The sequence below is a fragment of the Engraulis encrasicolus genome, chromosome 5, assembly GCF_034702125.1.
Source record: "Engraulis encrasicolus isolate BLACKSEA-1 chromosome 5, IST_EnEncr_1.0, whole genome shotgun sequence".
NCBI lineage: Eukaryota > Metazoa > Chordata > Actinopteri > Clupeiformes > Engraulidae > Engraulis > Engraulis encrasicolus.
Window position 1 is genome coordinate 34,144,754 of NC_085861.1, and position 12,879 is coordinate 34,157,632.

At 40.9% G+C, this 12,879-nt stretch overlaps 1 protein-coding gene across 2 annotated transcripts in view; it reads left to right on the forward strand.

Annotated features, from left to right (window-relative positions):
* The first annotated feature begins 790 nt into the window (after positions 1-790).
* Positions 791-12,879, forward strand: part of l3mbtl1b (L3MBTL histone methyl-lysine binding protein 1b) — a 28,020-nt gene continuing 15,931 nt past the window's right edge. Inside the window, exons 1-11 of one of the 2 annotated variants that reach the window (XM_063199184.1) lie at positions 791-875; positions 2,423-2,533; positions 7,080-7,254; positions 7,623-7,752; positions 8,208-8,316; positions 8,611-8,662; positions 9,058-9,152; positions 11,220-11,324; positions 11,660-11,795; positions 11,968-12,059; positions 12,615-12,766. In XM_063199184.1, coding sequence (XP_063055254.1) covers positions 2,423-2,533; positions 7,080-7,254; positions 7,623-7,752; positions 8,208-8,316; positions 8,611-8,662; positions 9,058-9,152; positions 11,220-11,324; positions 11,660-11,795; positions 11,968-12,059; positions 12,615-12,766 — 1,157 coding nt within the window. In that variant the 5' untranslated portion in view covers positions 791-875. The remainder of the gene's footprint in view (positions 876-2,422; positions 2,534-7,079; positions 7,255-7,622; positions 7,753-8,207; positions 8,317-8,610; positions 8,663-9,057; positions 9,153-11,219; positions 11,325-11,659; positions 11,796-11,967; positions 12,060-12,614; positions 12,767-12,879) is intronic. The other variant, XM_063199185.1, reaches the window with a different exon arrangement.

Consider the following 12,879-nt stretch of genomic DNA (forward strand, 5'->3'; position numbering starts at 1 on the left):
TGAGAACGATCCGAGGCGCATCCGAGCAAAGGCTATATGGTTGCCCGGGCCACACCGCATAACGACCCGTTCGTTTGGTGCTGTTCTATATTCAGCCAATGTGCATGAGAAGTTATGTATTCTTACATATATTATTTAATTATTGTTTCCAGGTTCTTATTATTTCATAAATCACGGCAGCGCTTGCATTTCTTAGCGCTCTACTGCCACCTGGCGACCAATGGAAGCAACAACGGAAATAGCCGAATGACAGTGCACCCTCCGGTGTTGCATTGTTTGTGACAGAATTAGTGGCGAGCGCAATTCTCCTCCCTATCGCTAAAAAAACGTTAATTCTATCAGGATAGACAGGCCTATTAGCCTAACTATTAGAAGTAGGCTAGCATACGAAACAATTCTACGGGTGGCGTTTCGCATTGTTCGTCTATTTTGGCTATTGTATGGAAATACAAAATTAGGCCTAAATACAATGTTAGGGCATACGCAACATTGATAGTGAGTAGGTTAGGCCTACATCCCAAACTGGACTGCCTGTTAAGTGCTGGTTGGCTTCGATTGAGGCCTAGGCTACGCATCTTATCCACGGTCCATTCAGAATTAAAATAATCTTTGTCTTATCCTACAATTACTACGTGAATACAATTATTTCTGTAAACTGTACTTACATCTTTGTGTTTTTACTCGGTGCTTTATTATTGTAAGAACCTATGGTTATCCCATACGGTCGTCAGGTGGATAGGTCAATTTCACCTTTCTGCCACCGACAGTTGCGCCAAAGTTGAGACAACAGTCTGAAGTTGGCATTATACGCATAGTACGCATGCGCAAGATTCACATACTCCCTAGCTCTAAATAAGAGTTACAAGAGAAGCGAGGTGAGTTCCATAATTTACAAAATTACTTTGTAAATGTAGGGTTGTATGGCTAAACAGTGACATATTTGAATTAAGCGATATATGTTCAGTATGGTGCGCATGTGGTTGTTTATTTTGGTAGCGGATGAAATCCGTAATAAAAATTAGAAATGAGTTTGTGTTGAAGAAATTAAAAGCAGGCATTTCATTATTTTGACGCAGATTTAAAATAACCGATTTGCGGTGTTTACTTTCCTATACATGTCCACTACCTTGAAGTGTACATGTACACAGTCATTACCTTTTGTAAAACTATGAACTTCATTATTTTCCTATTGTCGTTTGCAAGCTAGCTACATACCTAAAGCTAATACATGAAGTTGCTAGCCCCGTTTAGCCTTGTGAACACAATTGCAGTGCTGCTAACCAGCACCCAAGGATAGCATGGCAGGGTAATCTGCTAACGACATTCCGTGACAAGGAGAAAGTATCATAAGGGAATTTGTGAATGGCAATGAAAACATTGAATTGTGGAAAACCATTATGCATACAGTGCATGTTATAGTTAGCATGGGTTGTGCAAGGTTTATTTCGTAAACTAACTTATTTTATAGATACAGTGTAATGTGTCGGCGGCCTCTTCCTACACTCCGCCATTTTGTATCAGTCGAATGCTAATAATGGGCGCTCGTGCACTAGACTTTATTCATGATCAGAATAAACTTAGACTCGTCACTGAGGTTTGCAAATAAGTGCATCACACAACACGTTATAAGGAAACACTTTTCTGGACTGTACTGGTGGACAATGCCAGTGCGTCAGACCGAACAAATCGGACAACAAACAAGCGAGAGAACGATAACGTTATTACTGTGTATTCATGCATTTCCCCGTGTAAACACGTTAAACTTTGCCATTTGCACTAAAACACATGGGCAATGTTATATAAACGCTATTCTAGTATCCACTTGATGCCCAGCGCACAAAATGGTTGTTTTCTCTGGAATCTTTCAAAACAGTGGAAAACCCAACTTGTTTATCCAACTTGTGCCTGTGACATTGTACAAAGCTACCAGCGACAAAACAGTGCTTTGTGGTTGTAAGTTGTTACAATTGTACGTGTACCTGTGTGATACACTTCACTTAAATGAAACAATTAGTGTTCGCATCCTTGTTTAAGTCTCCCCGTTGTAATCCTCATCTGTGAACGTCGCCCCCTGGCGGACATAGACTGCGCAGTTACTGTAAGTTTGGGCTTGCGGCAACAGACGGAATCGAAAGCAACAAACGCACTTGGTGTTTCGACATCATCCCCTATGAATAACAACAAAAATGACAAATGTGTAGTATTTTACATTACATTCTTTTTAGATAAGTGCAAGGCAAGAGCTGTAAAGCACTTAAAGCATGGTGAATAACAAGGTATGAGGAATGGTTCACTATTATAAGTTACAGTAAATTACAAACCAGTAGGGTACTATCTGTGGATGTGTATCATAAGGCTGTGTGTAAGTGAGAGTATGAATAGTAATGTGAAGGGCAAATCATATTTCTTTGCCTATTGCAAGATGACGGACACACCTCCAAGTGATGGCCCTGCTCCAGTGGCAGATTTTGATATGATGTCAGCACTCGATTGGAAGGACGGCATTGCTACGCTGCCAGGCAGTGACATCAGGGTAAGTGTCTCCTGGCATTTTTTGCACCTGTGCGATGCCTGAAGGAAAATTCCGGCCAATTAATTCATGCAGTCCCATGCTAAGTGACTTTACATTGTGTTTGAAACCACCCTTGACTCGTCAGTACCCCAAAACAGCTAATTTTGTTCAGCCCTATCTACGATCCTGGCCATTCAAATGGGGCCATGGGTTGTTTCCATAAACACACACACACACACACACACACACACACACACACACACACACACACACACACACACACACACACACACACACATCACCATAGAGACTTGAAGTTAGACAACACCAGCAGACACCTGGGCTTACTTACCAGCACTTACTTTTGGGATGTGAAGATATTGACAACTAGAAATGCACTCTGAGAGTGCAGACCTCTGCCATGGAAGCTGTTTGATGGAACATTCGGCTATGTTACACCCTATTTTTCCCCAAGTCTTTCTGACAGACAAACAGACAAACCAACCCGAGTGAAAACATAACCTCCTTGGCGGAGGTAATAAAGCTGATATTGACTGACTCGGATGAATTAACTCGCGCTAAGATTACGTTCTTAATGGAAGTATCTTCTTGCTTAGTTCTCTAGCAAAACAAAGCCAAAGCACTCTTTTAAAATAGTAGTAGTTGAGCACTCTTCTGTTTGGATTAGAATATTTCCTGATCTTATACAAACAGGGTGTCTCAGAAATGTAAACAGACCATAAATATTCGCTAAATGGGACTTAATTATACAAAGTGGATTCAAAAAAAGTTGGAACACTTGGTGTTTTGTGAATAAAATCAAAATGCTGTCATTTTCAAAACATTCAATCTGTTTATAAGATAGACCATTGAGCTAAGACAACATACTAGTTGTTAAAGCTAAGCAGAATTATTGTTTTGAGGAAAATATGTGCTCATTTTCAATTTCACCCTTGCAACAAATCCCAAAAAAGTTGGGACGGAGCCAATAAAATGCTTTCAAAGTTGGATGAGACTAAAGACAAGTCAAAGGAAGAAACTTATAATTTAAATACTATGATTGATGCTATGATTTTAATCAAAAAAATATATTTTTCTGTGTGAGACATGATTTCAGCAGCTCAACTGATAAGTTGACTTCGGGCTGTAACGATATTGTATCGAACCGAGAAATCGTAATACACAGAGTCACGATACTGTGTCGCGATACAAGGAGGCATTATCGTGATACGCCCTTTTAACATTTTGTTACCCATCTGCCCAGAAAACAACCTCATGATATGTAGTGATAGTGCTTCCAAGCATCATCATTATTATATAGAAACTTTTTAAAATGATTTGTAGCCTCTGGTAAACCATTCTACCTTTGAACTATCATAGTTTTTATTCATAAGGATTATAATGTTGGCAAATGTAAAATCGAGGGGTGTATCGAACCGTAGGTCATGAATCGTGATACAAACCGAATCGTGAGTTGAGTCTATCGTTACAGCCCTACTAGCAGAGGGAGCAGGACTCAACTTCTGCCAGGGGTGGTGGCTGCGGTATACTCTACCGTTTAAAGACATGGCATATGCTGACTGCAAGCTGATAATTTTATCACCCGTTTACTCTTATGATGTAGCCATATGGTTGGAACATAGTAGAGAATGCAATTTGCCATCATTATGTGCAATATCTAAAGGCTGCACTTCAATATTAGGGGTGTAAATCACAGCCTTCGTGACGATACAATACGGTATAGATTTCTTAAATCAGGGATTCGATTTTTTTCGATACTTAAGAATTCCCCACGATACGATGCGATTCGGTTTGATTCGATTTTTTCCAATTACTTTTCCACTACTATTGTGTTATGGAGCTAGGGCATTGCACAGGGGCCAGCGATTCGATTCTTTTCAATTCTGAAGAATGCCCCACGATACGATGCGATTCGATTAAATCGCCGGACGATACATCGATACATTTGGATTTTATTTACATCCCTATCCAATATAATATAATATAATGCCTTGGTGGTTATGTATGCGGTTTTAAATTGGTATATACCAGTCAGCATTCTTTTTAATCCTCCACATGAGTAAGAAGACCATAAGTTAACCAAGGCACTACAGCAACCCCTTACCATCATATACGCAGTCTTTCAGACTGATCACTAAATCAAGCTGAAATGTTCATCCTCTGTGTAACCCTGAGAGTGCATGACTACATCGTTTTAAAAAAGTAATCAGAGGACAGTTTCACATGTCTCCTGAGTCCATCTACAATTATCTTTGCCACATGCAACCCTGTTAAATGTCTGCATCATGTGCATTTATCAAGTGTTGTGTTTATGCTCATTTTTTCAACAGCTGTCATTGTTGAAGTGTCATAGTATGCTTATTGACTAAGAGTATTTCTTGATCTCGTAACTCATACAGCAATGATTTCACATAACTTTACATACAGACATTATATGCCTGCAGTTTTGGTAATTCAATCTTTCTGTGTAATAGATCAGTAATTAGTCCCTCAACATCTTCACTTCTGAGTGACACAGACTCTCTGAAATGGTATTTCTTTATGCAATCATGTTGGCAGCCAATATAGTTCCTTGTATGATGTTCTTCCTTGTGTTATTTTTTAGAAATATTAAGACTATTACAACATGTCACAACTTTTTTGATATTTGCCTGGGTATTTTTTTTTAATGAACACATATTTCCCTCAAATCAATAATTTGTTTGGGTTGAACAGTTGATATGTTGACCTTGTGTTATTAGCAATATCATGCATGAATTGAATGTTTTTAAAATGACATCATTTTGAAGTGTCCCAACTTTTTTGGAATTCGCTTTGTATTTCATGTATTATTTAAAGTGTAATAGAATTTACAGGCATCATTTTATATTGTTTTACACCACCTGTTCTCAAACTGACATCCTCTCTGATCCATTGCAAATCACTCATATTCCTTTTCAATGACTTTTGCCATCGGTTATGACAATATGCAATGACAGAACATTTAAGGAATGTCTGTGAATTCTATTACACTTTGAAAATGACATGAATTTTAACCTGTGTCTTCCTAAAACACTGGCAAAAACCGCAACCTTTAAAATCTAAATATCTCAGCCTCTGAAGTGTATAAAACATGAAAGAAATTGCATTTAAAAGCTGAGACTGAGACCCTCATCTTGCATTAGGCCATTCATTCTAAAGGGCCGTACACACACGTCGCTGCTATTTACTCGCTCAGCGGATGAAGTCAATAGAATGTCTACGTGTTCCTACGAGTCTCGCTGGCGAGTAGGCGAGGAGAGTACAAGCGATGCGATGTGGGCGGGTTCCGAGATAAACTTATTTTATCTTCGAGCGACGCGAGTTAAGCGAGTAACCAATTGGAATGCAGAATACAGATTATTGACAGGTGACGTTGCCCCTGTGGTGTTCTGACCACCCAACTTCTGCACGCCATCACACTTTGGTTAAAAGTGTTGAGGAAAATACATACAGTGTACACCATCAAAGGCTCATATGCATGGTTGTGCACAGCACACGATCAACGTTAAACAGCGTAGGCCTACATTTTGTTTCGTACGGACGTTATTGGCGCGGACAGCGGGAACCATGACAACCAGTAAACAAAATCACCCAGAGCGAGTGGCAAGTAGGCGAGTAAGCAAGTAGCGAGTAAATAGCAGCGACGTGTGTGTACGGCCCTTAATAGTGTCTTGAAATGTTCATGTCCATGTGGGCATTATGTGTATTTATGTGAGCTACTTGACACCTTAATTTCACCCCCTGGGATCAATAATGTTAACTTACTCTACTACTCTGCTCTACTCTACTCTACTCTAATATATCAACTTTTGTCATTATAAAATCTCAAATGAGCCTTAAGGGCCGTACACACACGTCGCTGCTATTTACTCGCTACTTGCTCACTCGCCTACTTGCCACTCGCTCTGGGTGATTTTGTTTACTGGTTGTCATGGTTCCCGCTGTCCGCGCCAATAACGTCCGTACGAAACAAAATGTAGGCCTACGCTGTTTAACGTTGATCGTGTGCTGTGCACAACCATGCATATGAGCCTTTGATGGTGTACACTGTATGTATTTTCCTCAACACTTTTAACCAAAGTGTGATGGCGTGCAGAAGTTGGGTGGTCAGAACACCACAGGGGCAACGTCACCTGTCAATAATCTGTATTCTGCATTCCAATTGGTTACTCGCTTAACTCGCGTCGCTCGAAGATAAAATAAGTTTATCTCGGAACCCGCCCACATCGCATCGCTTGTACTCTCCTCGCCTACTCGCCAGCGAGACTCGGTGGAACACGTAGACATTCTATTGACTTCATCCGCTGAGCGAGTAACTAGCAGCGACGTGTGTGTACGGCCCTTAAGCGTTGCGTCATGCAACTTCAGGTGCGAGGCTCAATATTGCGCTATGCAGCATCTGGCATGAATGGGTTAATGAGCACCTGTTTAAACAATGGTTTAAAGCGTGTTTGTGTTTTTTTTCGGGACACTGCTTGTTGTGTGATGATGCAGCATGTGCATTGACTTGTCCTGCTCATGGCAGTTTCGGATGACCGAGTTTGGGACGCTGGAGATAGTGACTGAGGTGGAGCCGAAGGAGGAGGAGGCGGAGGACGCGACTCCAGCACCGGTATCTACGTCCAACACCAGTCAAGAGGTGTCGGAGACACACAAGCCTCTCCCAGAATCCCAGTCAGACAGCCAAGCACAGTCGCAAGGTCAGAAATCCAGCCTCAGACCACACACACACACAGTTTGAATCGCCTTATTGGTGGTAACACCATTTGTATTTTTCAGTAAATGTATTGATTTATAAGCGCACCCACGCAGGGTCTCGCCATACCAAAGATATTTATCAACCATTATTTGTTTCACCATTTCAGTCTTTTTAATGTGAAATGTAAATAATGTGAGGTCTGAAGATACAGTTGTTCATTTTCCAAGTATTTGGAGAATTTTGGGATTTGGACCCATGTACCGGTGCACGCGCACGCACGCACGCAAATATTGAGATAAGGTTGTGGATTTGCTTGTCTGTCTTGCCTTTCCTCAATGTGTGCCCTCCATGGCTACTTGTGCTCCCCAGCAGGAGCCCCTGAGGTGGAGGCCAGTGTGGAGCAGGGGAGCTGCAGGTCGTGCGGCGTCTCTGGAGCTTTGGACACTTTCCTGCAGGGCAAGTTCTGCAGCGCTGTCTGCGTCCAGCCCACTAGTGGCAGGTATGCGCAACAACACTGCACACAACATGACGCATAACATTTCAACACAACATTAGGACGTACGGGCATTTTCACACCTGGTCCCTTTCAGCCATTTAAGAGAACTCAGACCTGTGACTCGTTTGTGACATTTTTTGTGAATATGTGAATATGTGAATGCTCCAAAGCATACCCAGACCCCTCGGAAGCGAACCGTACTGAGACCTCTGTTGACGTGGTGTCAGTACGGTTCGGTTAAGAGTCCTGCCAAGTTACACCTTTGACTAGGTGTAATTACTAAAGGAGCGCTCTAGAGGACTGGGTGTGATCAAAAAGAGGACTGACATCTGTGGACCAGAAAGAGCAGCTGGTTCTTTTTGTAATACACTCACAATATCAACAAAACAGAACTGAGTCCTCTTGCTGTCAGATCATGTTTTGGTCCACTTAAAGAAGACTTGTGTGTGTGCCCACAGGTCCACCCCGGGGGAAGTGAGTGAGATTCTGGGCAAGAGGGTGCGGAGGAAGAGGAAGATGTTCATGGAGTCTGACGACGACGATGAAGACAACCAAGAGGAGGAAGAGGTAACTGGAACTGGGCACACAACATCATAACGGTCCAGTGTGGAATTTTAGTACATTTATTTCCAAAATCGATGCTCTCATACACATACGTGATCTTTTTCATGAGGTACCAAGTAAGTAAAATAATATTTACTGGTCTTACTATAGAAGGTTTTGTAGCCAAAGGTATCTGATTGGTTATCAGCAATTCCCAATTTACATGGAGAAGTGTACATTTTGGTGGCAATGTCTGTTAAAAAATAAATAAATAAAAAAAAATATTGAAAAAAAAAACACTTACACTTGCACTTACAGGAGAAGTTGAAAGCCTGCAAGGGTAGAAGAGCAGCCAAACTGGCCAGATTGGGTAAGTAGCATGTACCATACAGTAGACATATGACCTACCAGCATAATGCATTCTGGGTTCTGATGTTGGTCTGACTGAAGTGAAAGCTGTTCACGTTGCCTTGGTGATGCGGTGTTCTTTGGTGGCATGTGACATGCGGAAGTGCCAAGCCCATAGATTGTGTATTAGAACATGCCAAAGGAAGACCAAGTGCAGTCATGTGACGCTAATCTTGGTGATGCTAGGCTACTACGGCCATGTTTGTAATGTCGAACTGTGGCTATACCAAAATTTATTTCTAACCTTAACCTGTCAGTGAAAAATGTGTTTTCAACCAATGTAAATCATAGCATGCCACTTCCGCATGTCACACGCCACTGAAACATCTAACCCCTACTGGTTCTTTGTCGCCATAGTAACAGCAGCCCCTACAAAGAAGCGTCCGTGGAGCTGGCAGGCGTATCTGGAAGAGGAGAGAGCCACAGCTGCCCCTCTCAAGCTCTTCAAGGAGGTAGGGTGCGCTGTTGCTGACATTCGCCTGCTTTTTAGCTGGTTACCTATTTGTAGTTAAAGCTTTTGTTCGTCCCAGTATAGCAAATAGTTTTACAGCAGTAGTGCACATTAGAGACCGACCGATCGATCGGCCGGCCGATTTAATTGACCGATTTTTGCTATTTTTGTAATTAATCGGCATCGGACGATTTTCTCATTCGGTTGCACCGATTTTAAGGTCGATGTCACGTGCTTAAAATTAATGAAAAACGAACGAAGTAACAGTCGAGTGGCTCCCCCAGCTGTGATCCTGTCCCCATAGTTCACTTCAGGGAGCCGTTCAAAAGAACCGGCTCGTTCGTGAACGTCACACCTCTCTATCAGGCACATCAGGGGGCAGCTACTTGGAGCCAATGCTGGTGATAACCAGTGTGAAGTTTAGCTCTAAAAATACAATAGTAAATTAAAATCTAAGCGAAATTTTAATGCAAATCTGACATGTGATTGACTTTCACCCCATGTCAACGGCAACAGAGTTGAAATCAAAGTTGCTAGTATTGTGTGACCACGAGTGCCTTTTACTGACCTAAGGACTATCCCTGAAATTGAGACGCATGGATTTTATCTATTAAATCACCATTGCAACTTTCTGGAGTTGTTGGGAGTCTTTTGAAAATATGCTTGAATTTGTGATTATGTCAAACCCAATATTGTAAGTTGTTATAGTTCGAATTAAGAGGCAAAACTAACTTTCAAAGTCTGGCTAAAGATACTGTAAAATCGCTCAGCTAGCATGCTAACGTTGTTAGCGAAATCACAAACGTAATGATTTTAAACTGTGAACTGTAATTTTGTTCACTAACACCCTGTAAGATATCAAGACTGATGTTAGCTGAACTGGGCATGGTAATATGTGATCATGAAGAGTGGCACAAGCTGTTCAATTTAAGGTGAATCTTTGTTTTATTAGCACTCTTTTAGCACTTCGTTTGTTGTTGTTATAGATACCCATTCATTCTTAATGGCTGAATTGGTTAGCTTGTTAGCTCACCGTACAGACACTGTAAATTCTTTTATTGGGTTCAGAATCGGACTTTGTTGACAATAATAACCATAATAAACATCAGCACACTACCAGAAATGTAGTATTATTTTATTTTGAAGCTGAATGTTAAAATAAAATGCTTGTGCTTGACGCTGGCTGACACACCCCTTTGTAGACTCTGGAGACGGTTCAAATCACGTTTGGTGCTCCCATAGCAACATTACGTTGGCAATTGGCATATACGTCTCTATTATGGTCAACTAACATAGAAGAGTACGCAAAAATAACAAGTGAACGTTTTAGAACAATGTCACACCATGTAGGCTACATTTGTTTTCACGCATACGTTTGATTTGATTGTGAATTTGAGAAAGAGCAAAAGCATTTCCTATTTCCGGTTTTCTGCACAGCATGCTGGGAGATGGAGTATTATCAGAGAGGAAGTTTTTCCTCTCTGGTATAAGTTCTATTGTTGAAACATAGGGAAAGTTTAGGCATGGCAGTTCCACTGTCAAACTCTATATCATGTATTTTGCCGTTTTGAAGTTACTATCTGAAGTTGTAACATCATGGCACTCTGAACATACTCAAATAAATTAATAGACTAACTGACTAGGCACTACACATTCATTTTTATATAATAGCCTACATAATATTTCTACTAGGCCTATCTATATGAATATTAAGTGTGTAAATAGAACATATGTTACTTTTAATTAATAAAATACATATGTTATGGATAAATAAATGAAAAATAATATTGTTTATATACCGGTATATTTTTAGCATGCCAATTAAGGATAATATGATAGCATATCGTCCCCAAAAATCGGCTGGTCACATCGGCCATCGGCTGACTCTGACCTCTAAATATCGGCATCGGCATCGGCCATAGAAAAACCCATATCGGTCGGTCTCTAGTGCACATTGCAAACACACACATTTCCATAGAATATTTCAGGATTTTAAGATGCTAAATGCAAAGAGGAATAATGTACACGAAATATCTTTTTATGTCAATTTTGTGTGTTTTGTGCACAGCATCAGGCGTTCCCCCAGAGCAGAAATAGTTTTAAAGCGGGGATGAAGTTGGAGGGGCTGGACCCAGTGCACCCTTCTCTCTTCTGTGTGCTGACTGTCGCTGAGGTAACTGGCCACAGCTCATTCTACCAAACACTCTTGTCTTGGATTTTGGTGTAGAATCCTTGGCTCATTGCACCCACTTTTGAACTTCTCCTTCCGAAAGGCTCTTCCATAATGCTACTGTACGTTCTCAAAAATACTCAAATTTGTTTTTATGGTGTTTCTCAATTAATGTCAGAAAATGTCAGTTGTCCTGATGCTATGTTAAGACCAATAACAAAAAAGATATAAGGAAATTTATATGGCATCTAAAAGTGTTGCATAGGTTTTTATAAAATAACTTTTAAGTGTTTTAAACTGTTTTCTCTATCTGCCTTGGCCTTCATTCTTTCTCTCAGGTGCAGGGCTACAGGATACGGCTGCACTTCGATGGCTACCCAGAGTGCTACGACTTCTGGGTGAATGCAGACTCCTGGGACATCAAGCCTCCGGGCTGGTGTGAGAAGTCCGGCTTGAAACTTCTGCTTCCAAAAGGTGGGATAATGCACCAGATCCATACACACATATTTGTATGTGTATTTTGTGTGAGGATTGCATTTGTAGATGTCATATTTGTTGGAAAAAAGAAAATATGTCTCCATCACACTGAGTTTTGAAAATGAAAAAAGACTAACATTAATGAAAACCTTTTGCCCATTTGCCTCAGGTTGTCGAGAGGGAGAGTTCAACTGGAGCACCTATGTAAAGAACTGCAGAGGCCAGCTGGCTCCAAAACACCTATTCAAGAGTCTCAATACAGTAAGTTGTACTTTGAACTTGCTTTTAAATATAGTCATGAGTTCAGACCCTGGGCCAAATTATTTTATTTTAATATACAATTTTTTAGGGTTGGTATGGTATTTGAAGTGGTTCATGATCTTGTGATGGGGTGAAAGACAATTCTGATGTTGTGTTGCTTCTATAAGCCCCACTGATTGAACTTGGATGAGTAGTTGGCTTATTTTCTACCTCAATAAAAAATTCTGGCATTATTAATCGGTTTCTGTCAACTGAATAATACCACATTCTAAAAAAGGAGGGCCTAACGCAGATGTGTACCTTCACCAATGTGATGTGATTGTTATACCTTATTAAACATGGGTAATAATATAGTGTGTATGTTGGGTTAATAATTCTGATAAGATGTACTGTGCAATAATACACAGTAGCAAAATCTACATTTTGTGGCTTGCATAACTCTGTAAGCCTGCTATCATCAAAATGAAGTTGGAAGTTCAACGTTTTTGTTGCTTTCAAGCGTGTTGATAAAAATACCTATTGAGTGTCATCTGTCCTTTTCATCTTGTGCATCAGTCGGTGACTCCTTCGGGTTTCCGTGCGGGTATGAAGCTGGAGGCAGTGGACAGGAAGAACCCGGTCCACATCTGCGTTGCAACCATCTCCGCAGTCGTCGACAACCGCCTCCTCATCCACTTCGACAACTGGGAAGACACGTACGATTACTGGTACGCTCTGCCTCCCATTTGTGCATGTGCCTACCTTCATCAGAATGTTGCTGGTTCGAATCTCTCTCTTAACTATTAGGCATCCATGGCTGAAGTGCACTGGCTGAAGAGCC